We start from the raw sequence: 24,757 nt of genomic DNA, 5'->3' as shown, positions 1-24,757 counted from the left end.
TGTGTGTGTGTGTGGAATGCATCTGCAGGAAAGTTGCTCTCTTTGATGTGATTTTGGTTTGAACTTGCAGCAAACAGCTCAGCGTCAGCAGGAATGATCTGCTGACTGGATCCAGACCTGCTGGACTGAGCTGATCTCAGAGATGTAGGACTCTAAGCTGCAGTTGTTGTTTTTATTATTTCACAACCACATTCGTCACATTAGAACAGAACATGGAGGTTGCAGAGACTTTGTGGTTTAAACATCAGCACAAACTTAAACCAGCAGCAGACAGACGCAGATCACTTCCTCAGAAGTGGAATTTGTTGTCACGCAGTTTTGCATCTCCTGTCTCATGTCTGTTGAAGACAGTAGTTATAATATATGATCTGCATATAGCTACTAATTCTTTATCTCAGACAGCTACTTACAAAGCACTGACCTGTTCTTGCTACACGCTTCATTTATTTCTGCACATCTCCGGCGCCGACCCAAGATGCAGCCCACCAGGAACCATCAGAACCTCCTGATCAGACACTGTGTGCAGATTCATCAGAGCAGTTCTTCCATTTTCTGTTTCAGCCGTTCACGTTTTCTCCTCGGATGTGAAGTCTTTATGTGAAGAGTTGAAGTTGGAGTTTTGACCTTCATCAACCAGCAGAGCAGTTCAGAGGCTGCTATTAAACTATTCTCCAGTTATCATTATTTATTCTATTTTCTGTGTTTCTGTTTTGCTGCCAGAACTCAACATTCAGCGTGGTGCTGGAATACTTTCAGCCCTGCATCCTGGAGAGAAGGTAGAGGTGGTGGAGGACTATAAGAACTTCAGAGTTCAGCTGGACTGGATGCTGAGTCAGTCTGCTCTGCAGAACCAGAACCAGGACCAGAGACTTAAAGAGCTGTACAAACTGGTCCAGGAGTTCTGGTTCTGGGTCTGAAGTGGATCCTGGAGCTGCACAAGCTGCTGGACATGATGGATGATTCTTCATCCTCTATTAGTTTATTTATCAGGACGATACAAAGAAACACGGAGGACATAAAGACCTGCTGATGTTCTGCATGTAGAGAATAACTCCACACGAGGAAACAGTCAGAGGCTTCTTCAGGTTCATTACAAGACAGGAATATTCCTGCAGCATCATCATAACCCTCCAGGAGAAACCTTCTGCCTTTAAATTATTGTTGCTGTTGTTATAATTGATGAAGTATTTTTCATCTCGTTTCTTCTCCTTTAGGTCTGAAGTTATCGCTGAAGATGCTGCTTTCCGTTCCTGCTGTGGAATGACAGACTGGACACTTATTAGTTGTATACTGACCACAAATTCTTCTAAAATGTAAGGAAGTGAACATGAAACCAGGTCCTGGTTGTGCTTTCTCGTCCTTCTCTGAGATGCCAGAGAGGAAGTCTAGCAGAACTCGAGCAGACTTTTCTGCACGCGAGACGTCTGAACATGAGACTTATTTCTGCTCCAACACTCTTTATAGAAATAAAAACATCCTTTAACAAGGTGATGGGAAACAAACAGGACCTTCGTGTGGTGTTTGGGTGCAGACAGATGTGTCTTATTACTGCCGTCACAGACTAGACGACATCTAGTGGACAGGAGTGGTACTGCACGATGTTTGGGTCCTTAAAAGATTTTCATTCCTAATTGTGATTATTTCTAATCTAATCCAAGTTGTTTTCTGAACCTAAAAATGTCAAGTTATTATCAGGAAAAAATGCAAATGTGACCAAATGGTGATGAAATGTTGTATTTAACACATGATCCCTTAACCCCACGAAACCGCCTCGGACATATGAAGGACCAAAACTGACGTGAATGCTGTGGGGCTGTCCTGGCTGACACGCCTCTGCAGCACTGCGTGGACATCGGGGACAGCGCCTCTGGACTGGCAGACTGGGGTGGTGGTCCCCTCTTCAAAAAGGGAATCACACTCCTCAGCCTCCCAGGTAAGGTCTGTTCGGGAATCCTGGAGAGGAGGGTCCGTCAGATAGTCGAATCTCAGATTGAGAAGGAACGGTGTGGTTTGTGTCCCGGTCACAGAACGGTGGACCAGCTCTGTACCCTCTTTGAGGTCCTGGAGGGGAGGTTGCCAACCAGTCTACATGTGTTGTGTGGACCTGGAGAAGGCATGTGGGAATATGGGGTTCCGGACCCCCTTGTACAGGCTGTTTGGTTCCTGTAGGACCAGTGTCAGAGCTTGGTCCACATTGCCGGCAGTAAGTTTCCAGTGAGGGTTGGATTTGATTCAATTCAATTCAACTTTATTTATATAGCGTCAAATCATGGCAATGCCATCTCAAGACGCTTTACAGACAGAGGGGAAAACATAATGAAGGCCAATTCATAACAGCCTATATAAGGAAACCAACAGATTGAGTTGGAGGTCCAACTCAATCTCCATCCATATTTGTAGAGGACGGACAGGTGTTGAAATGTCTGTTCTTGTCGTTTTCATCCAACTCTTTTGTGAGTCTGAGTTATTTAAAAGGTTTTAATGTTGCGGCTGATTGCTTTTAGGGAAACTGAGATGGTTCCACAGACAGGTTTGTGTGCTACAATTCATCAAGACAACTGAGAAAGTATTTATATACGTCCATGGAGACATGTCCGTATGTCCAAAAGGAAAATAAAAAGGCTCATAAACTCAGAGTTTAATGTTTGCTTCAATAAATACTGTAAAAATATAGAGGTAGTCATAATTTTCTGACAGAATTGACTTGGTTTTCCACAAATCTCCAGTAAAGAAATGATGGTATGCTGTGTTTTGCAGTGGTTATGATAAAAACTGGATTGAAAGTGAAAACAGGTCATGCTAAATGACATGAACTCTTTCATAAATAACAAATGTAGCCCTTTATAAACCTGTTGAAAACACTGTAAATAAATGCTAACATCTGGCGTTTGGGTGCAACGTTGAGTCTCATGTAAAATGACTCAAAGTAATCAGAGTATCCATTTACTCTGGCAACACCACGGAGGATGTTTGATGCTACACGAGATTTTCTGACTTTAGACTCTACAGATCCCATGTCTCCGTCAGCGTCCCGCTTCGACGGCTAATCCAGCCTCCATCCTGCATCCTACCTGACCTGTCAGCTCTCTCCAACCAGCAGAAGACCATCTTACCATGACTCTTGTTTTCTCTCTTTTAATCTGGTTTCTTTGCTGAATCAGCGCCGTTGCATGTTTAAAGCAACCAGTTCCTTATTATACCGTGAAGCCAAACGTCACGTCCCGGCTGTAAACGTTGTATAGTGTTGGTTTCTAAGCCTCGGGACGCTGCTGGGCAGCAGCAGCTCTAGAAATACACATGATAGATGTTCCTGTGTCAACGAACACGTCGAGACGTGGAGTTTTAAAGTCAGAAAGTTACGGAATGTGTCTTCAACATCTTGCATGAAGGTTCTGAAACTGACAGAAACACAAACAGAAAAAGATGCTGATTGATTTTACCGTCAACGTTTACGTCCATCATAAAATTCAAGAGCAGTGTTTCTCAATCCGGTCTTCGGGACCCCCAAACCTGCATGTTTCAGATGTTTCCGTCCTTTTACCGTCTGGACTGAAATTTCAGGCTCGCAGAGAAGGTGATTAGCAGTTAGTTGGATCAGGTGTGCTGGAGTTGTCTAAACATCTAAATGCAGAGGTCCATATACAAAACAACTGGTTGTGTTCCTGTGTCTGACACTGCTGTGATAACGCTGATCACATTAGAAAGACATGAGGAGTTAAATATCTTTCTATGGATAATATGACTCAGAAACAACGTGGAAAGGTAAAGTTCTTGTTTTTGGTGCAGTATGAGCTGGAAGGCGAGTCAGTTCTGGATTACTGTCTGGTGTTCGTGGATCCTCATGTCTAATCCTGGATCTGGGGTCTGTCTCCACCTGATCTGTATCCTTTCTCTTTTCTAAAAAGCCAGAGATTTCTCCCTTTATTTTAAAGCTGTAGCTGCTTTGTAGCTTTAAAACCTGCTAGCATCCTTGCTAACCTGTTTAAATTAAACTGGATCATGGACACTAGCTTACTCAGCACTAAGCTAATCTTTGAGCACCTTTATAGTTTATTTTTAGCTGCAGTGTGACCATTTTGATGAACATTTTGATGTGTTGTCCCTGAATACAGTCACTGAAAGCTAGATATGAAAGTTTCCCCATATTAGCTTAAAACTAATCTAGTGCTAGCATGTTTTTTATCCTGCTCTCAGAGAGGACGGACGCTTCTTCTCTCCCTCCCGTTCCCACTCTGACCTGCTGCTTCTTTGTATTGTCATCTATCTATCTGAGCCTCTTTCTCCATTTCCTTCTGAATTTAAATCATGGATCTGGTCAGCTGGTCTCTCAATACAACTCATCAATGTTCTTCTCGAAGAACAGCCGAAGGGGAGCCCGCAGGTCCCGACGGAGTGCATGCTGCTGGATATGTGATGAAGGTCATGTACCTGCTGCTTCTTTCTGTGGAGGATTTCTACAGGACTGGATTTATGATAACTGGGTTTCTGCTGTTTGTGCGGTTTCCTGGTTTTTCGGAAATTTAGGAAGATCTGTGATGGATTATGCCGAGCAACTAGCAGCACTCGAACTCATGTGTGACAGAGCTGCACGGTGAACTGGATGCCAGTCTGGCCTGAACTGGAAGGCTGGTTGCAGTTCTGGAGCTCACCCGTAGGTAGGAAACATCATGAAGAAGCTGATGCTCTGTTTGGTGGAAACTGACCCACGATTCGGCTGTTTCGGAGTCCGACTGAGACCACTAGGGACTTAAGGCTGAACCAAATGACACTCAGCCTGATCCAAAACAAATCTGTTATCTGGAGCTGGATCCCTGCACTGGTCTTGCAGGCTGGTTATCACGTCTCCTGGAATGTAATGCTGTCTGAGACGCAGGTCCCACCTTCCCCACCCTCTTCTCAGGCCTGTAGAACTTAAACTGAACTCAGCTCTCGAGGCCGCGTTCACATCGGTGGCACAAATGAACTAGGGACAGTTCACAGGCTCACTCACTGATCACACACACTCACACACACTGTTACAGACACACTCTCCTATTTTTCACCGTCTTCTCCGCTCCTTGTTCGTCCCTCCTATTTCTAGACTGCCCTGTAAGGGCGGAACAGAGAAACATCCTTTTCTTTCTCCTCCAACCTCATGTTTTTTCTTTCCACTCTGCTGAAAGGCGGCGCCAGAGGCCGGAGTACTGCCCGGACCCGTGTGCTGTGTAATGGTTCTACGTTTGTCTGTAAAGTCTTGGACTGGTTGTATTTGAACCTTGAATTTCCCTTCGGGGATGAATAAAGTATTCTTGTAACTTGCAGAACCAGATTAACACCATCACATAGCTTCATGCTAACGTCAGGCCTTACATCACAATTCTGTGACAAATACTTCACAATTTTTTTTCCAACTCTATATTTACAGCTAAAAATGTTGGTTTGCAGTTATAGAAATAATTATAAAAAATATATACAGATACTTTCAAAAGCAATTTCCCTAATATATATATATATAAAACGGATTTTCTCTGTAAATCACACTGAAGGTTGCTTTACTTCACACACTGGTGAGACGAAGCTGAAAGAGCTTCAAAGCCTTTACAGGTGCTGCTTGTATCAGGTGACGTCGGCTAAATAAAGCAGTTTTCTCATGAATCAGCTGGAAACTGAGACACATTGTGGCAGTGAAATGTGTTTGGTGGTGGACTAACCCTGATCCACTTCCCACATCGCTGCCAGGTTGTCCTGTTCAGAGTCACCACTTTGATCTGCTCAGCAATAAATCACTGTTAGAAATACGCAGAAGCATGCAGATGATTCATAATTCACTTCAAACTGGTGTAGACTGGTTATACTGGTGGTCCATCTCCTTCTGACCTGTCAATCACCTGAGGCACATTCTGGGTTGTCTAATCAGATTTTTAGAAGTGACCAGTCCCCTTGTAGCTCCGCCCCCTGGCTGCGTGTCCCATTGAACCAGGATTGAGAAACGCTGTTCTGGACCATTTATGCCATAAATCCTGGAAGCGGTTGTTCCTGGTTTAAAATCCAGTGAAAACACAACATCTGGTATAAAAAAGGAATTTTTCCGTCTTTCCCGATCATTCCAACATGAACGCACGTAGCCGGGAATGCCGGGCATGTGACGTATGACGTCATGACGTTAAACCTCACAGAGGCACTTTGTGGCTTTAGCTTTGGCAGATTTACTGAGACGTATGAAACTTCTGCAAAAGTCTTTTCATCTGTCGGAAGAACAAGTAACGATGGAATTATAAACTTTAAGCTTGTGCTTGTGGGATCAGATTTTAATGAAATAATATTACTGATGGTTACTGAGTGGGTCGGAGGCGACTTTAACCTCCTTCACCGCAGGTTCGACGTTACGGTTTTATTTCCTGGGTTGGAGGTAGAAATAACGTCGGTGAAGGATCATAACGCTGCGACGGCCTGCATTCAGCCAAAGAAGTTCCGTTCATTACATACAAAACGGTGAATAATTAAACACATCGTTACGGCAAACTGAACTTCGAAACCTGCACAGAACAACCTGCCGCAAGTCAACTGCATGTGGTTCATATGTGCAAATATGGTTTTAGTAACATTTTCATTTGATCCACATGTGAACCAAACCTGCAAATATGTGGTTCTACTCACATTTTTGTGTGATTCACACATGAACCACTTGTTTCACATGTTTGTGGAACACATGTGAAGGGTATATTAATGCACATGTGCTTCACATGTGGTTCATTTGCAAACATTTGGCACTGGGACTTTCTCATGTGAAGACAATTTCACGTCTGTGGAACACATGTAAAGCACATGTTTATGTACATGTAAACCGCTTGTGGTTCACAGATGGAAACATGGTTTTGGTCCACATGTGAAGAACATGTGTTTCACATGTTTGTGGAACACAAGATAATCCATCATTAATGCACATGTGAACCAGAATTGATCCATTTGTCCAAACGTGGTTTTTGTAACATTTTTATCTGATGAACCTGACATGTGAAGGGCATGTGAAGCATTTGTGTGTGTGTGCGCACATGTGATCACATGTGGTTCACATATGTTGTTTGCACATGTGGTTTTAGAACATTTTCACATAATTCACATAAAGATAACCTGAAACAGGTGTGTGTTTTCTTTAAGGGAAGCTAACATTAACCTGCAGGATGTAAAGGATCGATCTGCGGTCGGATCCTGTCACCAGACTGGAACATGTGAAATCTGTTGCACATGTTCCACAGAAATATTTCACATGATCTCATCAGTTTTGTTTTTAAATGTTGGACTGAAAGATGAAACACGTGAAAAACAGATGATTAAATATCAGGAAGTAATAAATATTTAATAGAGTTCTGAATGATCTTTAAGGCACGACCAGTTTGACCAGTGATCCATCTCAGCAGCAGCGTCTCAGAACCAGTCCACTCCATGACGTCATCCTCGCTGTCATCACATGATCCGTGTAACCGCAGAGGGTTGATCTACGCTCCAGCCGATGGAGGTCTGGACCCTGGTTCTGGTCTTTCGGTCTGTCTGGACCCTGGTTCGGGTCTTTGCAGCCCTGCTGCTGAACTCAGCGTACCTGCATATATTTCTATGACACATAGTGATGATGATGATGTAGCTGCTCGTCATCATCTGTTGGATTCGCTGCTTGGAACAGAAACATTTTACCAGCGTTTCTGGATCCATTTGGACCGCTCCACGCTCAGCCCCACCCTTACCTCCGCCCTAAGCTCCGCCCTAAGCCCCACCCTTACCTCCGCCCTAAGCTCCACGCTCAGCCCCACCCTTACCTCCGCCCTAAGCTCCGCCCTCCGCCCCACCCTTACCTCCGCCCTAAGCTCCGCCCTCCGCCCCACCCTTACCTCCGCCCTAAGCTCCACGCTCAGCCCCACCCTTACCTCCGCCCTAAGCTCCGCCCTCAGCCCCACCCTTACCTCCGCCCTAAGCCCCACCCTTACCTCCGCCCTAAGCTCCGCCCTCAGATCCACCCTCAGCCCCACCCTTAGCTCCGCCCTCAGCTCCGCCCTCAGCTCCACCCATAGCTCCGCCCTCAGCCCCACCCTTACCTCCGCCCTAAGCTCCGCCCTCAGATCCACCCTCAGCCCCACCCTTAGCTCCGCCCTCAGCTCCACCCATAGCTCCGCCCTCAGCCCCACCCTTACCTCCGCCCTCAGATCCACCCTCAGCCCCACCCTTACCTCCGCCCTAAGCCCCCCCCTAGCTCCGCCCTCAGCTCCACCCATAGCTCCGCCCTCAGCCCCACCCTTACCTCCGCCCTAAGCTCCGCCCTCAGATCCACCCTCAGCCCCACCCTTAGCTCCGCCCTCAGCTCCACCCATAGCTCCGCCCTCAGCCCCACCCTTACCTCCGCCCTAAGCTCCGCCCTCAGATCCACCCTCAGCCCCACCCTTACCTCCGCCCTAAGCCCCCCCCTAGCTCCGCCCTCAGCTCCACCCTTAGCTCCGCCCTCAGCTCGACCCTTAGCTCCGCCCTCAGCCCCGCCCTCAGCCCCACCCTTGGCTCCGCCCTCAGCTCGACCCTTAATGAGTCTGTTCCACTTGCTGCGAGAAGGTTTTTTCCAACGCTGAACTCTCAGCTTCATCTCTCAGTCGTTTCCCTCCTCTTCATCGCCTTTGCTGCCTCTGCCGATGCGCTGGAAGCAGTGGACGGCGGACGCCAGGAGGAAGCTGGCGATGATGGCTGCGACCGAGACGGAGATGCCAGAGAAGATGACGATGAGGTAGTCGGTGAGGGTGAGGATACCGCGGCACTCGCTGAAGCTGTCCTCAGAGAGACGGTTGAGAGGAACGCGACGGCCGTCCAGAGGCAGCGAGCACTCGATCCCCTCCATGCCTGGACAGACGGAGAGAAAACAGCTTCAGACAACAGAATAAACAGAAAGAAACTCTTCACTGGCCGGTCCAGGTGGTCCATGGCTGCTGATCTGGATCCCCTGGGGGGCTTCAGCCTGTTTCTGCAGCCTTCTGGGTGGGTCTGGATTGGCTGCTGATGGTCTCAGAATCTCTCAGTCTGCCTCTGGACCAATCAGCAGCCAAAACCTGCAGTTCCCCCTTCATCCACTAGGGAGCAAATCCCCATAGACTCCCATGTTAAAAAGACCAACTTCACAGCAGAAATAAACTGTTTACAGCAGAAATAAACATGTTTACAGCAGGAATAAACCTGTTTACAGCAGAAATAAACACGTTTACAGCAGGAATAAACACGTTTACAGCAGGAATAAACATGTTTACAGCAGGAATAAACCTGTTTACAGCAGGAATAAACCTGTTTACAGCAGAAATAAACCTGTTTACAGCAGAAATAAACCTGTTTACAGCAGAAATAAACCTGTTTACAGCAGGAATAAACCTGTTTACAGCAGAAATAAACACGTTTACAGCAGGAATAAACACGTTTACAGCAGGAATAAACACGTTTACAGCAGGAATAAACCTGTTTACAGCAGAAATAAACACGTTTACAGCAGAAATAAACACGTTTACAGCAGGAATAAACACGTTTACAGCAGGAATAAACCTGTTTACAGCAGGAATAAACCTGTTTACAGCAGGAATAAACCTGTTTACAGCAGAAATAAACCTGTTTACAGCAGAAATAAACACGTTTACAGCAGAAATAAACACGTTTACAGCAGGAATAAACCTGTTTACAGCAGAAATAAACACGTTTACAGCAGGAATAAACCTGTTTACAGCAGACATGACAACTGTGGGGGGAGTGAATTTTTTTCTAACTCGCCTATTTAAAAGTTATTTAATCTCAAAATTCGACATATTTAGGGGCGTGTCCTTTTGATTGACAGGACACGCACGCACGTTCGCTCAATGTCAATCATCCACCATGACGCTCACAGCCCCCCTCTCAGCTCCACCTCTTTGACCATATTTGTATTTTCCGGGTGAGACGATGCGCATGCCCCTGCCAAGATGGTGATGGTAGGAACCGCCCACCGAGAGTCAATTCAGCTCTTCAGAAACCTGCGGGTGACGTCACGGAGGCTCCGCCCATCTTTTATATATCTGCATTTGCAAGCAGAGCCGTTGTTGCAGCTCAAACCCTTCTTTAAAAGAAACGTGACACTAACCCTCTGAGGAGGTAAATATATGATGAGAACAACTAAGCAATAAAGCAAAATGACGGTGGGAAAATGAAAGATTTGAATACATTTCTGTCACTTATGAATGTTATCATTCATTATTTCTTCTGTTTGCTTCTGTTTTGCTCTGAGTCTGCACAGCAGCTTCGTTTGGATGCTGTTCTATAAAACAAGCTAGAAACATGGCGACCGCTGGCGACCATGGCAAAACGGGAAGTTTCAGGCAGGTGATCCTGGCTTGTCTGAACATTTACAGTGTTTCCTGATGGGCCATGAACGTGTCGTCATATCCACATGCTGCACCGTGACACTTCTCCTGTATCTTAGAGCTGAATCTGGTTGTTTCTGCAGGAAAGGGTTTCCTGATGCACCTCTCCTTCCAGTTTCTCCTCCTGCAGCCCCGTTGTGACCAAATGTCACATGACATCACAGTCAAACACGTGTACGTCTGCATGTGTGTGAGAGAGAACAGGAGGAGTCTCTGGAAGACCAGAAGGGCTTTTCCACATCGTGCAGTCACATGGCACAACACAGATTTACGCTCGCACAGGCATCCAGGAGACAACGCGCGTGTTCCAGCAGCACACAGCAGCAGGAAGACACGCAGACATGTCCGGCTGCTTTCTAACGTCAGATACATCATGTCAGGATGTCACTGGGTCTTGTTAAAACAAACCCCTTTATTTATGGGGAGCAGTAAAACACAGACGTGGTGAATAAAAGTCTCCCCCTGCAGCAGGGATGATTGCATCGATACTGAGGAGGTGATACGTCGATATCAGCTGCACAAAACATCACATTCAACACGAAACCACTCTGTAGGTAGAAAACATGTTTGTTTTAATTTCTGAGAGTTTAAGGCAGATAAACTGTGAGTAAAACAGTTTATTTTGTCTGAGTCACATGACCACGGCAGCCTATCAGACGTCATGATGATGATGATGTTTTTACTGGGCGGCTGTAGCTCAGGAGGAAGAGCAGTTGTCCTTCAACAGGTAAGTTGAGGGATCAATTCCAGGCTTCCCCTGAAATGCCAAAGTGTCCTAGGGCAAGACACTGCCCCCCGATGTGCCTATCAGGGTATGAGTGTGTTGAATGAGTGAGTGAGTGTGTGTGTGTGTGTGTGTGTGTGTGTGTGTGTGTGTGTGTGTGTGTGAATGGGTGAATGTGACAAGTAGTGTAAAGTGCTTTGAGTGGTCTGTATGACTAGAAAAGCGCTATAGAAGTACAAGTCCATTTGGTTTCATGCAGGACATTGCACATTCTGCTTTGTTTTGTTTATCACATTATTTTTAAACATTATAGTTTTTATTTTACATTTGATAAATGAGAATAATCTGATAATTATCTGTCATTTAATTATTTTATTTTATTAAGTTTTATTAATATTCCAGATTATCCTGCATTAAAGATATAAATCCACACTGTTCAATCAGGATTTTCCTGAAAGAAGAGAGAAGTGTTGACATCAGCATCTCCTAAAAAAGCACAATGAACTAAAGGTCTCGTACCGACGGGAAACATCCGTATCTGCAGCTTAAAATGATTCCGTTTTCTACTGGACCAGCGATGCGGTATCACCTGCTGCTGGACCACAGAGGGCTTCAGATGGCGACTGGTCAGACAGAAGCCTTGACTGACCCATGGATCCACAGAAACTGAATGTGGGATCAGAACATCAGCTGCTGGCTGCAGGTCTGCCTGCCTGCTCCTCCGACAGGACGTCCCATACCAACCAGTGGTACCAGTGACTATAATGTTGTTCATGAAATGTTGCTGGAAATAAATCTTCCTGCAGTCGGGTTTGGGTTTGTAACATTTGTTATCCAACTACCGTCTCTAGTTTCCACCAGCGCATCCTGTTAAGACGCAGTTTTTCCTGCTTTTCAGGGATCCTTCTGCTGGGGTGCCAATCCAACTGATCCCACCCACCTTTGGGGGCGGAGCTTGACACGATGCAACCCTATAATTGGTTGAAATACTCATTACTTCCTGTGTGACCTGCTGTTAAAGCAGAAACAATTTCTTTTAAAGCAACACATTTTCTTTTTGTTGGTCAGATCTCAGCTTAGAACGACGTGAAAAAAGGTCCGATCCGTGCTCTGTGATTCTACTTTAAGGACAGCGACATGCTATCATGTTGCTTAGGGGTCTGTAGTGATCCATCTCACAGGTTATGGTTGGCTGTAAGAATGCAGCGACATTCAGTCATCCATCCCGACCAAGGTGGTGGAAATGAGGCCTACACTACCTGCTGGTGGAAACGAGGCTTACGCTACCTGCTGGTGGAAACAAGACTAACTACCGGGTGGTGGGAACAAGGGTTACGTTACCAAGTGGTGGAAATGAAGGTTACACTACCTGCTGGCGGAAACGAGGCTTACGCGATTGGGTGGTGGAAACTAGGCTTACGCGACCGAGTGGTGTAAACGAGGCTTATGCAACCGAGTGGTGGAAACGAAGCTTACGCTATCTGGTGGTGGAAACGAGGCTTACGCTATCTGGTGGTGGAAACGAGGCTTACGCTATCTGGTGGTGGAAACGAGGCTTACGCTATCTGGTGGTGGAAACTAGGCTTACGCAAACGAGTGGTGGAAACGAGGTTTACGCAAACGAGTGGTGGAAACGAGGCTTATGCAACCGAGTGGTGTAAACGAAGCTTACGCGACTGAGTGGTGGAAACGAGGCTTACGCGACCAAGTGGTGGAAACGAAGCTTACGCGACTGAGTGGTGGAAACGAGGCTTACGCGACCAAGTGGTGGAAACGAAGCTTACGCGACTGGGTGGTGGAAACGAGGCTTACGCGACCAAGTGGTGGAAACGAAGCTTACGCGACTGGGTGGTGGAAACGAGGCTTACGCAACCGAGTGGTGGAAACGAGGCTTATGCAACCGAGTGGTGAAAACGAAGCTTACGCGACTGGGTGGTGGAAACGAGGCTTATGCAACTGAGTGGTGGAAACGAGGCTTACGCTATCTGGTGGTGGAAACGAGGCTTACGCTATCTGGTGGTGGAAACTAGGCTTACGCAAACGAGTGGTGGAAACGAGGTTTACGCAAACGAGTGGTGGAAACGAGGCTTATGCAACCGAGTGGTGTAAACGAAGCTTACGCGACTGAGTGGTGGAAACGAGGCTTACGCGACCAAGTGGTGGAAACGAAGCTTACGCGACTGGGTGGTGGAAACGAGGCTTACGCGACCAAGTGGTGGAAACGAAGCTTACGCGACTGGGTGGTGGAAACGAGGCTTACGCAACCGAGTGGTGGAAACGAGGCTTATGCAACCGAGTGGTGAAAACGAAGCTTACGCGACTGGGTGGTGGAAACGAGGCTTACGCAACCGAGTGGTGGAAACGAGGCTTATGCAACCGAGTGGTGTAAACGAAGCTTACGCGACTGAGTGGTGGAAACGAGGCTTACGCGACCAAGTGGTGGAAACGAAGCTTACGCGACTGGGTGGTGGAAACGAGGCTTACGCAACCGAGTGGTGGAAACGAGGCTTATGCAACCGAGTGGTGAAAACGAAGCTTACGCGACTGGGTGGTGGAAACGAGGCTTACGCAACCGAGTGGTGGAAACGAGGCTTATGCAACCGAGTGGTGAAAACGAAGCTTACGCGACTGGGTGGTGGAAACGAGGCTTACGCTATCTGGTGGTGGAAACGAGGCTTACGCTATCTGGTGGTGGAAACGAGGGTTATTCTACCTGGTGGTGGAAACGAGCCTTATGCTACGTGGTGGTGGAAACGAGCCTTATGCTACGTGGTGGTGGAAACGAGCCTTATGCTACGTGGTGGTGGAAACGAGCCTTATGCTACGTGGTGGTGGGAACGAGCCTTATGCTACGTGATGGTGGAAACGAGCCTTATGCTACGTGATGGTGGAAACGAGCCTTATGCTACGTGATGGTGAAAACGAGCCTTATGCTATGTGATGGTGGAAACGAGCCTTATGCTACGTGGTGGTGGGAACGAGACTTATGCTACGTGATGGTGGAAACGAGCCTTATGCTACGTGATGGTGAAAACGAGCCTTATGCTACGTGATGGTGGAAACGAGCCTTATGCTACGTGGTGGTGGAAACGAGCCTTATGCTACGTGATGGTGGAAACGAGCCTTATGCTACGTGGTGGTGAAAACGAGCCTTATGCTACGTGATGGTGGAAACGAGCCTTATGCTACGTGATGGTGGAAACGAGCCTTATGCTACGTGGTGGTGGAAACGAGCCTTATGCTACGTGATGGTGGAAACGAGCCTTATGCTACGTGATGGTGAAAACGAGCCTTATGCTACGTGATGGTGGAAACGAGCCTTATGCTACGTGATGGTGAAAACGAGCCTTATGCTACGTGATGGTGGAAACGAGCCTTATGCTACTGGGTGGCAGAAACAACGTTTATGCTACTGAGTAGTGGAAACGAGGTTGTCCACGGTTTGCTCATGTTCATGAAACTTTGCCGCTTTATTTGACTAATCTGTTATTAAACACACACATAAGATCATAATCTACTGATATATTATGATATAATATGATACAATATGATATATTATGCACACAAGGTTACAGACTGTACATGAAAGATGGACGGAGCCTCCGTGACGTCACCCGTAGGTTTCTGAGGAGCTGAATTGAAGCTCGGTGGGCGGTTCCTACCATCACCATCTTGGCAGCGTCATGCGCATCGTCTCTCCCGGAAAATACAAATATGGGCAAAGAGGTGGAGCTGAGAGGGGGGCTGTGAGCGTCATGGTGGATGATTGACATCGAGCGAACTCAAAGCTGCCGGTAGCTAAGAGCTAACCGAGCTAACCCGGAGATAACAGGAGCTAACCAGCTAACGGCGGCAAGCGGGCTAAAGCTGAGTCACACTGTTGTGGGAGATTGAGTACCTGTCAATCAAAGGGACACTCCACTAAGATATACCAGATTTCAATATGAATTTACTTTGGATTTGCTTTGTTTTGGAGCCCCTTGTGGATGTGGGAGGAACTACACATAGGCTTCACTATTAACTGCTGGAGGTTGCTGATTGGCCTGTACAAGTGTTGCGTTAAATGTTTAATAGATTTAAACCCTGTGGTGTGTTTATCATGTTATTGTCCAGTTATTAATCTCATTAATTTGCTCTTCCATCTGAGTTTATTATCTTTCCAGATGTATGTTTCTAAACTTTTTTTTGACCACTACTAATTGAAATATTAAACATAGCTGGCATGTTCTGCTGGCAGCTTGTATGAATCGATATTCATCCATGATTACATGTGATGAAACGATCAGCATCATTTGTTAGCTTGTTATAACAACATTTCACCAGCAGGGGTCGTCAACCTGCAGGGTATCGTCGTCCACTTGGACGGTTTTGTCTGCAATAATGTTGTTTTATTGTTGAGTTTGGATTTATTTTATATTTGTCTTTCAGCTGATTCATACTTTTTTATCTTCATTCATTGTCTGAACCGCTAAATCCATTCAGGGTCGCGGGGGAGCTGGAGCCTATCCCAGCTGGCTTTGGCGACAGGCAGGGTACACCCTGGACAGCTCGCCAGTCCATCGCAGGGCCACACAGAGACAAACAACCACTCACTTCTAGGGGCAATTTAGAGTAACCAATCAACCTAACATGCATGTCTTTGGATGGTGGGAGGAAGCCGGAGAACCCGGAGAGAACCCACGCATGCATGGGGAGAACATGCAAACTCTACTTTTTATCTTATTTAATTATATATTTGCTCGCATCAGGAGCTGTTTTGCTACGCCGCTTTTCGTGTGATTGATATACGAGATAATAAAGGCTTCAAACTTTCCGCTCAAACTTTAAATAAACGTTCTGTAGATCATCCTGGTGTCCATGGAAACAGGCTTATTGAGCATACCATGAAACATTTTTATTTCTCAGTTGGGACTAAAAAAGTTTCTGGAGCAAATACATGTAGTATTAATAGTAATATTAGTATTTGGTAGTAAGAATCTTTTATTGTGGAATAATGTAAGTGACGTAGTCCAGCGTAACGGGTGCTAATCCACATGCTAACGCTAACAAACATGTTTCCTGACACTCTACTGACAAGCTGTGCGGCCATTTTGGGAGGAAACATGCGTGACATCTGATGTTTTGTAGAATTGAAGCCAGATCTCATCTGTTTGCTCTGATCCATCAAACCAGCGTTCCCAGCAGCTCGCTGGGTTTTCTGCTGGGACAACATAAGCGGCTTATGTCTTACCCGTCGGGAGCTTGTGCCGGTTCTGCGTCAACCACGCAAACAGTTTGGCGAAGTGGCAGTTGCACAGCCAGGGGTTGCCCTCCAGACGCAGCATCTGCAGGGAGGGCAGGGGCTCCAGGACCTGCACGTCCAGCACCGTGAAGCCGTTCCGCTCCAGCTCCAGCTCCCGCAGAGAGGTCAGCCCGGCGAACGCGTCCGAGCCCACCATGGTCAGATAGGGGTTGTTCCCCAGTCGCAGCTTGATCAGACTCCTTGACTCCCCGAACGTTCCTGAAGGGATTTCTGTCAGGTTGTTGCTCCCCAGGTCCAGGAAGACCAGCCTGGAGGAGGAGCTCAGGGTACCCGGCTCCAGCTGGGACAGGGAGGTGTTCCTCAGGTCCAGGTAGACCAGATCGCTGTAGAGGACCAGAAAGTCTGAAGGGATCCAGGGGATCCAGTTGTTGGAGAGCAGGAGGCGGCGAACATCCAGGGGGATGGAGTCCGGGACCCCCGTCAGACCTCGGCTTGTGCAGTTCACCGTGTGGTGGTCTGGACACAAACACCTGGACGGGCAGTTGGAGCCACGTGTGAGCAGGGTGGAGGAGATCAGCGCGAGCAGAGGTTGCAGCCAGTTAACGCATGGTAACATGGTCGGAGAGGCTGAGACGGGGTGGAGGGGGAGGTCAGGGAGGCTGACGGAGGGGGAGGAGGCGACCACAGCAGGGGGAGGGGAGGTCAGGCTGAGCGCAGCATCCTGCGGGGGTCTCTGGATCAGAGACAAGCAGATGAGAGCTGCTGCTGCTGCTGCAGCCCAACATCGCAGGACAAAGTGACAGCGGCGGCCGGGGAGGAGCCAACGGAGCATGTGCAGGAGGGGGGATTACCACTGAGGTGGAGGAGGGGGGCGTCCAATCAGGACGTCCCTCCATGATGTTTCACTGAACTAATGAGGCAAAGCAGCTCGCCGCCATTGGTGGGATCAGCTGAGAGAACTCCCTCCAAACACACACACACACACACACACACACACAGACACTCACACACACACACACAGCAGTGAGATGAGGATGCCTTCAACATCATGTGACATGGCGACACACGTGCAGCCGACAGCGGCGTCTGACGTCCTCTGGATCTCAGCCGGTCCCCTCCTCCTCTTCCTCGCCTCCTCCTCTTCCTCGCCTCCTCCTCTTCCTCGCCTTTGCTTCCCCACTTCCTCCCCTGAACAGACCACAGGTCTTCACACTGGTTCCCAGTCTGTGACAAACTGGTTCTGGATCTTGTTGTGAGGAAGAGACCAATCAGAACCTCGTCTGGATTAAAACAAATTCTTTATTTTTCAGATTTAGATTCAGGTGTAAAAATCTAGATTCATATAAAACATTCAGGTTTATTTCTGTACTTATTAATCAGACTAAATTTAGTTCAAGTGGTTATTAAACTGTGTTCAGCCGATTAACTTTGAACACATTAATATTCAGATTTAACACACATAATCAATACTTAAATTTAGATTTAACTTTCAGAATAATCTGGATTTAAACGTTCAAACTGAAAATTGACGTTTAGATTTTGTTTCAATTTTTTTTATACATTTAACGTATAAATTTAACATTTAGATTTAAATTACAGATCGGACTTGATTAAAACATTTCATCTAATTATTTACAGGATTTGTAACAAATTAATCTCGATTAATCACATTTTAATTACATAACAATATCTGGTAACGTTTCCTAATTTAAAAACTTTTTACACAGAAATTTGTGTTTAGATTAAACTAACAGATTATGTAAGGGTTAATGCCCGACGAGGTGTCCATTATCAGAAATTAACGGACGATGCAGGGGCGTGAATTGTTGCCTCCGCAAAGTCCATTAATTTCTGATAATGGACACCTCGTCGGGCATTATCCCGCTTATACCACAGTCACTCACAAAGGAAATAATATAAGAACAATTACTAATGTTGTTTTTGCTGTTAAAATAATGTTTTTCACAAACAGGGGCAGAGCGGACTATTTAATGTCTTTTGTTGTGGTGTTTCCAAGGTAACCGGCTTTGAGAGCACCTGCAGCGCGTTGGGCAGTAGATACTATTGCAACAAATACCCCATGATACACCCACGTTGAGGCGCATCATCGGGTATGATGATTCAATTCAATTCAACTTCATTTGTATAGCGCCACTTCACAACAATGTTGTCACAGGACACTTTACAGACACATCATTTCAAGCCAGTTCATACATATCCTATACTAGAAACCAACTGATTGCATCGAGTCATGACTTGGATCCAATCCTCCATCCAGTGGGAAGGAAAAAACTCCCCTTTAACAGGAAGAAAACCTCCGGCAGAACCCGGCTCAGGGAGGGCAGCCATCTGCCTCGACTGGTTGGGGTGGAGAGGACAGGAAAGACAGATCAACATGTACAACTGCACTTATTCTGCACACTGCAGCCAGGGGTAATTGTAGGTAGCTCAGTGTGTATGAACGTGAGTGTGTGTGTGTGTGTGCGCCTGGCGCGCCGTCAGGGGATCGAGTCTGAAAGGTAAAAGAGTGTTGAACGGAAGTGCCGCCCCCCTCCTTTTAATGGATTCCAGTAAAAATATGATTATTTTCTGCCTGAAATGCTTTTTTCTTCACAATATGAAGGAAATCGGGGAGGATGTTCATCATGTTTATGTCTGACGTTGTCGGTCCAGATATTCTTTCTGCCCGTTTGTCGCTAACATTTCTGTTGCCACGGTTACCAACTACTGTTTGAGTCAGCGCACTGATTTAGAACTGTTGGGCTATTTGACGGAAGTTTTTTTTAACTGGTGTCCAATATTACTTTTTAAACAACCTGCAGCCAATCAGAATCGAGTATTCACCTCAACCATGGAATAAATAAATTTATTTTCACATTTATTTACTGATTCTGAAGTTTAGATTTAACATTGAAATTTCATATTTACACATAAATTTAGCTTCACATGTAAAGTTAAGATTCATATTTATTTTAAGCTTATAGTTTTAACTTGAAGGTTTCCTTCATCTCTCTTCTTCACACACATCGGTGACATATAGTGATCAGATTACATGTCAGAGTTACATCTCATCAGCTGCTGCTGAATAAAAGCTGAAAGTGTCTTGTTGTCCATTGAGACAAAACGTGGATAAACAGGACGGATGACGTTCATCATCACGTGCAGGAGTGTGTGCGTGGCTCAATCCGGAGGGGAAACCTTCAGGTCTCATTCCCAGAGATTTATCACTTCTTTCACTGTTTAAATAAATTGGAAAGAGACTTTATGAACATCAGTAAATATTAATATTTAGGTTCAATCTGTGGATTTAGTTAAGATTACAACTTGTATTTAATCGATAATTTCTTCATTCATTTGTCAGAAAAGTCTTTGAAAAGTGAAAATAATAAACTTTATGTTGTCTGTGACGCACATGAGGAGGGAAACCCGGAAACCTTCCTGTCGTTTGAACACCAGAATGTTTCAGCATGAAGATCCAAAGATTATCAACATAAATCCCTCAATCTTCTGTTAGCGGTGACGTCACGGCAGCAGAACAGGAATTATTACATAAATCTCCCAGATGATGAGAAATGATTCAGTTTCTGCTGAAACGGGACAGAAACCAGCCAACCGGGACCAACAGGTCCTGCTCAGCATGACCCCCCAGACCAAGCTGACCCCAACCCAGTCTGTCCCTCCTCTTCATCCCCATCCAGCCTGGTTCCAACCAGCTCTCCTGTCTCCTTCTTCCTGCAGGAGCAGCATTTTGCTCCTGATCAGAGAAGCTGCTGAGATTTTACCACCAGAGGGAGACGTTCACTGACTGTAGGACATCTGCATGTCGGGGTGGGCAGGAAGTTACTTCTACCATGTTGATTTGGAAGGAAAACACAATTTATTTAGTTTTTATCATCAAGTCGGAGTTAATCCAGCTTTACGGCTGTGCTGTGTGGCGTTCAGGGACCTTTAGGGAAGCGTTTATTTTTGTTCCATGTTCCACCTTCCACGTTCAAAGCTCCATGTTTAATGTTCCATGTTCTATGTTCCATGTTTAATGTTCCATGTTCCACCTTCCACGTTTAAAGCTCCATGTTTAATGTTCCCTGCTCGATGTTCCATGTTCTATGTTACATGTTTAATGTTCCATGTTCCACCTTCCACGTTTAAAGCTCCATGTTTAATGTTCCCTGCTCGATGTTCCATGTTCCACGTTCCATGTTCTATGTTACATGTTTAATGTTCCATGTTCCACCTTCCACGTTTAAAGCTCCATGTTTAATGTTCCCTGCTCGATGTTCCATGTTCCACGTTCCATGTTCTATGTTCCATGTTTAATGTTCCATGTTCCACCTTCCACGTTTAAAGCTCCATGTTTAATGTTCCCTGCTCGATGTTCCATGTTCCACGTTCCATGTTCTATGTTCCATGTTTAATGTTCCATGTTCCACCTTCCACGTTTAAAGCTCCATGTTTAATGTTCCATGTTCTATGTTCCATGTTTAATGTTCCATGTTCCACCTTCCACGTTTAAAGCTCCATGTTTAATGTTCCATGTTCCACCTTCCATGTTTAAAGCTCCATGTTTAATGTTCCCTGCTCGATGTTCCATGTTCCACGTTCCATGTTCTATGTTCCATGTTTAATGTTCCATGTTCCACCTTCCACGTTTAAAGCTCCATGTTTAATGTTCCATGTTCTATGTTCCATGTTTAATGTTCCATGTTCCACCTTCCACGTTTAAAGCTCCATGTTTAATGTTCCCTGCTCGATGTTCCATGTTCCACGTTTCATGTTCTATGTTCCATGTTTAATGTTCCATGTTCTATGTTCCATGCTCCATGTTTAATGTTCCCTGCTCAATGTTCCATGTTCTATGTTCCATGTTTAATGTTCCATGTTCCACCTTCCACGTTTAAAGCTCCACGTTTAATGTTCCATGCTCGATGTTCCATGTTCCACGTTTCATGTTCTATGTTCCATGTTTAATGTTCCATGTTCCACCTTCCACGTTTAAAGCTCCATGTTCCACGTTCCATGTTCTATGTTCCATGTTTAATGTTCCATGTTCCACCTTCCACGTTTAAAGCTCCATGTTTAATGTTCCATGTTCTATGTTCCATGTTCCACCTTCCACGTTTAAAGCTCCATGTTTAATGTTCCATGTTCTATGTTCCATGTTTAATGTTCCATGTTCCACCTTCCACGTTTAAAGCTCCATGTTTAATGTTCCCTGCTCGATGTTCCATGTTCCACGTTTCATGTTCTATGTTCCATGTTCCACGCTCCATGTTTAATGTTCCATGTTCTATGTTCCATGCTCCATGTTTAATGTTCCCTGCTCAATGTTCCATGTTCCACCTTCCACGTTTAAAGCTCCATGTTTAATGTTCCCTGCTCGATGTTCCATGTTCCACGTTTCATGTTCTATGTTCCACCTTCCACGTTTAAAGCTCCATGTTTCATGTTCCCTGTTCCACACTCCACGTTCCATCTTTCATACTCCATGTTCCATGTTCAACGCTCCATGTTTAATGTTCCATGCTCGATGTTCCATGTTTCATGTTCCACACTCCACATTCCATGTTTCAAACTCATGTTTGATGTTCTATGTTCCACGTTTCCTGTTCGATGCTCCATGTTTTATGCTCCATGTGCCATGTTTTATATTCCATGTTTCACACTCTATGTTCCATTTTTCATGTTCCACGTTCCATGTTTCATATTCAGCTGATATTTTATTGGTTGGAACCTCATGACCTGCTAGACGTCCACCATTCTCCTCCTTTTTTTCTGTCACATCTTCATCTTTCTTATAAACCAGGTGAAGACGTAGCTGATGCATCTGTCCAGCTGACGCCCCGCCGACCAGGTAAAGGTGTGGCTGCAGTGCAGATTAGGGTTCCCCAAACCAAACCGTTGAGCCAGAAGGCCTGGTGGAAACGGGCCGTACGGGGTCCAGAGTAGGCCAGGAACCCCCCACCATCCCAGCAGCAGCAGCCTGAAGCGTTGATCCTGACAGCAGGATGGATCCATGTTGTCATGATGTTTCCAGCAGATTCTGATCCTACCATGTGGATGTGGAGCTGAACTGGAGACTCATCAGACCAGCAACGTTTCTCCATCTTCTATTGTGCAGTTCTGGTGAGTCTGTGTGAATTGTAGCCTCAGTTTCCTCTCTAACGTCACGTAAACCTTTCTTCCTCATTCTGACCTTCAGCAAGTCATCTTCACCACGTCTACAAGGTGCCGTGTGATTGGCTGGTTGTGTTAACAGGAAGCAGCTGAAACGCAGGCGCCATGTTGGATGTTCAAACTGCACAAAGACACATTTTTCAGTTTGCTGACTTTTTATTGAAGACAGTTGCTACAAAACTCCGTCGTGTCGACTTTCTGTTCACTTTTCTTTTTTCATTTTTCTGTTTTTTACAAAATAAATCAGTAACAATATTACAAATAATTAAAACTGATACATCGTCCACAGGTTCACCGTCAATCATTTACATTTATACAACATTAGAAAACAAACCAAGCAGAAGAGTGAGATCGCAGTGGTGGGACTGGTTTGGCTGTGGTTGACCGCGGCTAGAGTTCTAATGAAGCGATCCAGCTGCGTGTTGCGGACCTGGAGAGTCGGCGAGGACCGTAACCTGCAGCCGGCACGCTAACAGGACAAGCTGAAACGCTGAGCAGATCTCTGTTTTTATGTCTGTATTTCTGGAACTGCTGGAGGTATGTGGACAGTTCGGTGCAGACCAGAGCTGGGCGATACGGCCTCTTAATGAAATCTCCAGTGTTTTTAAATCCATTTTCCTTTTCTACAAACTTATTAAAAACAACAGACTTCAAGCTTTTGCATGGATCCAACAAGTAGCCGGAAACAGCTGAAAAAAGTCGGGTTTCTCTTCGTTAAAGAGCTGCGCGTCTACATCTGAGCTGTTTCCACTGGGCTCCTTCATCAGGCAGGATCCAGGTTGAAATAACGGTGTGTTTCAGTCGTCCCGCTGAGAGCAGGCGACATCATCACCAGGTAGACGGCGTTCCAGCTGCGCCAACTCGCCTTCCAAACAGCCAATCTGTTAGCGTCTACAACGAAAGCTAGCAATCCTTTGTGTAAACGTGCAGCATGCGAACGCCAGCCAGTTCAGGAGTTCATGATTATTAAACCATACAGACGTGACTTCAACAAGCTCGACGTAACATCAGAAAAATCAATAACTGCTTCGAACTATGGAAGCCCAAACAGGCCATTGGTGGCGCAGCGTTAACGCCTGAATGTCTGGTGTTGTAAATTAGCATCAAACCACTTCTGGCTCCGTTTGTTTCTTCATTTCTACTTTCATTTTGCTTTCATTCACTCTTATTTCTATGTTGTTTATCAATAATCTTTATTTTTTCCATTCATTTATGTATCACTGAATTAAACTTTAAATTGAGGCGACTTATTACGTAACTTTCCAACTTTAAAAACCTGCAACTCGCTCGATGGGTTGTGTGTTTAACGTCACCATGTGACATGATAAACGTCACCATGTGACATGATAAACGCCACCATGTGACATGATAAACGTCACCATGTGACATGATAAACGCCACCATGTGACATGATAAACGCCACCATGTGACATGATAAACGCCACCATGTGACATGATAAACGCCACCATGTGACATGATAAACGTCACCATGTGACATGATAAACGCCGCCATGTGACATGATAAACGCCGCCATGTGACATGATAAACGTCGCCATGTGACATGATAAACGCCGCCATGTGACATGATAAACGTCACCATGTGACATGATAAACGTCGCCATGTGACATGATAAACGCCGCCATGTGACATGATAAACGCCACCATGTGACATGATAAACGCCACCATGTGACATGATAAACGCCGCCATGTGACATGATAAACGCCGCCATGTGACATGATAAACGTCGCCATGTGACATGATAAACGCCGCCATGTGACATGATAAACGTCACCATGTGACATGATAAACGCCACCATGTGACATGATAAACGCCACCATGTGACATGATAAACGCCACCATGTGACATGATAAACGCCGCCATGTGACATGATAAACGTCACCATGTGACATGATAAACGCCACCATGTGACATGATAAACGCCACCATGTGACATGATAAACGCCGCCATGTGACATGATAAACGCCACCATGTGACATGATAAACGCCACCATGTGACATGATAAACGCCACCATGTGACATGATAAACGCCGCCATGTGACATGATAAACGTCACCATGTGACATGATAAACGCCACCATGTGACATGATAAACGCCGCCATGTGACATGATAAACGTCACCATGTGACATGATAAACGCCACCATGTGACATGATAAACGCCACCATGTGACATGATAAACGCCACCATGTGACATGATA

The 24,757-nt window shown here is 45.7% G+C and overlaps 1 protein-coding gene across 1 annotated transcript; it reads right to left on the bottom strand.

Moving 5' to 3' along the window:
• Nucleotides 1-8,605: 8,605 nt before the first annotated feature.
• Nucleotides 8,606-16,970, bottom strand: LOC306755293 (leucine-rich repeat-containing protein 38-like; the record flags this gene model as incomplete). Its single annotated transcript, XM_079239623.1, has 2 exons — nucleotides 8,606-8,853; nucleotides 16,343-16,970. 2 exons carry the CDS (start codon nucleotides 16,968-16,970, stop codon nucleotides 8,606-8,608), a joined length of 876 nt encoding a protein of 291 aa, XP_079095749.1.
• Between the last annotated feature and the right edge of the window lie 7,787 nt (nucleotides 16,971-24,757).

The sequence above is a fragment of the Telmatherina bonti genome (assembly GCF_933228915.1).
Source record: "Telmatherina bonti genome assembly, chromosome: 4".
Lineage (NCBI taxonomy): Eukaryota > Metazoa > Chordata > Actinopteri > Atheriniformes > Telmatherinidae > Telmatherina > Telmatherina bonti.
Note: the sequence above shows the minus strand (reverse complement) of the source record. Positions and strands in the feature narration are given on the sequence as shown.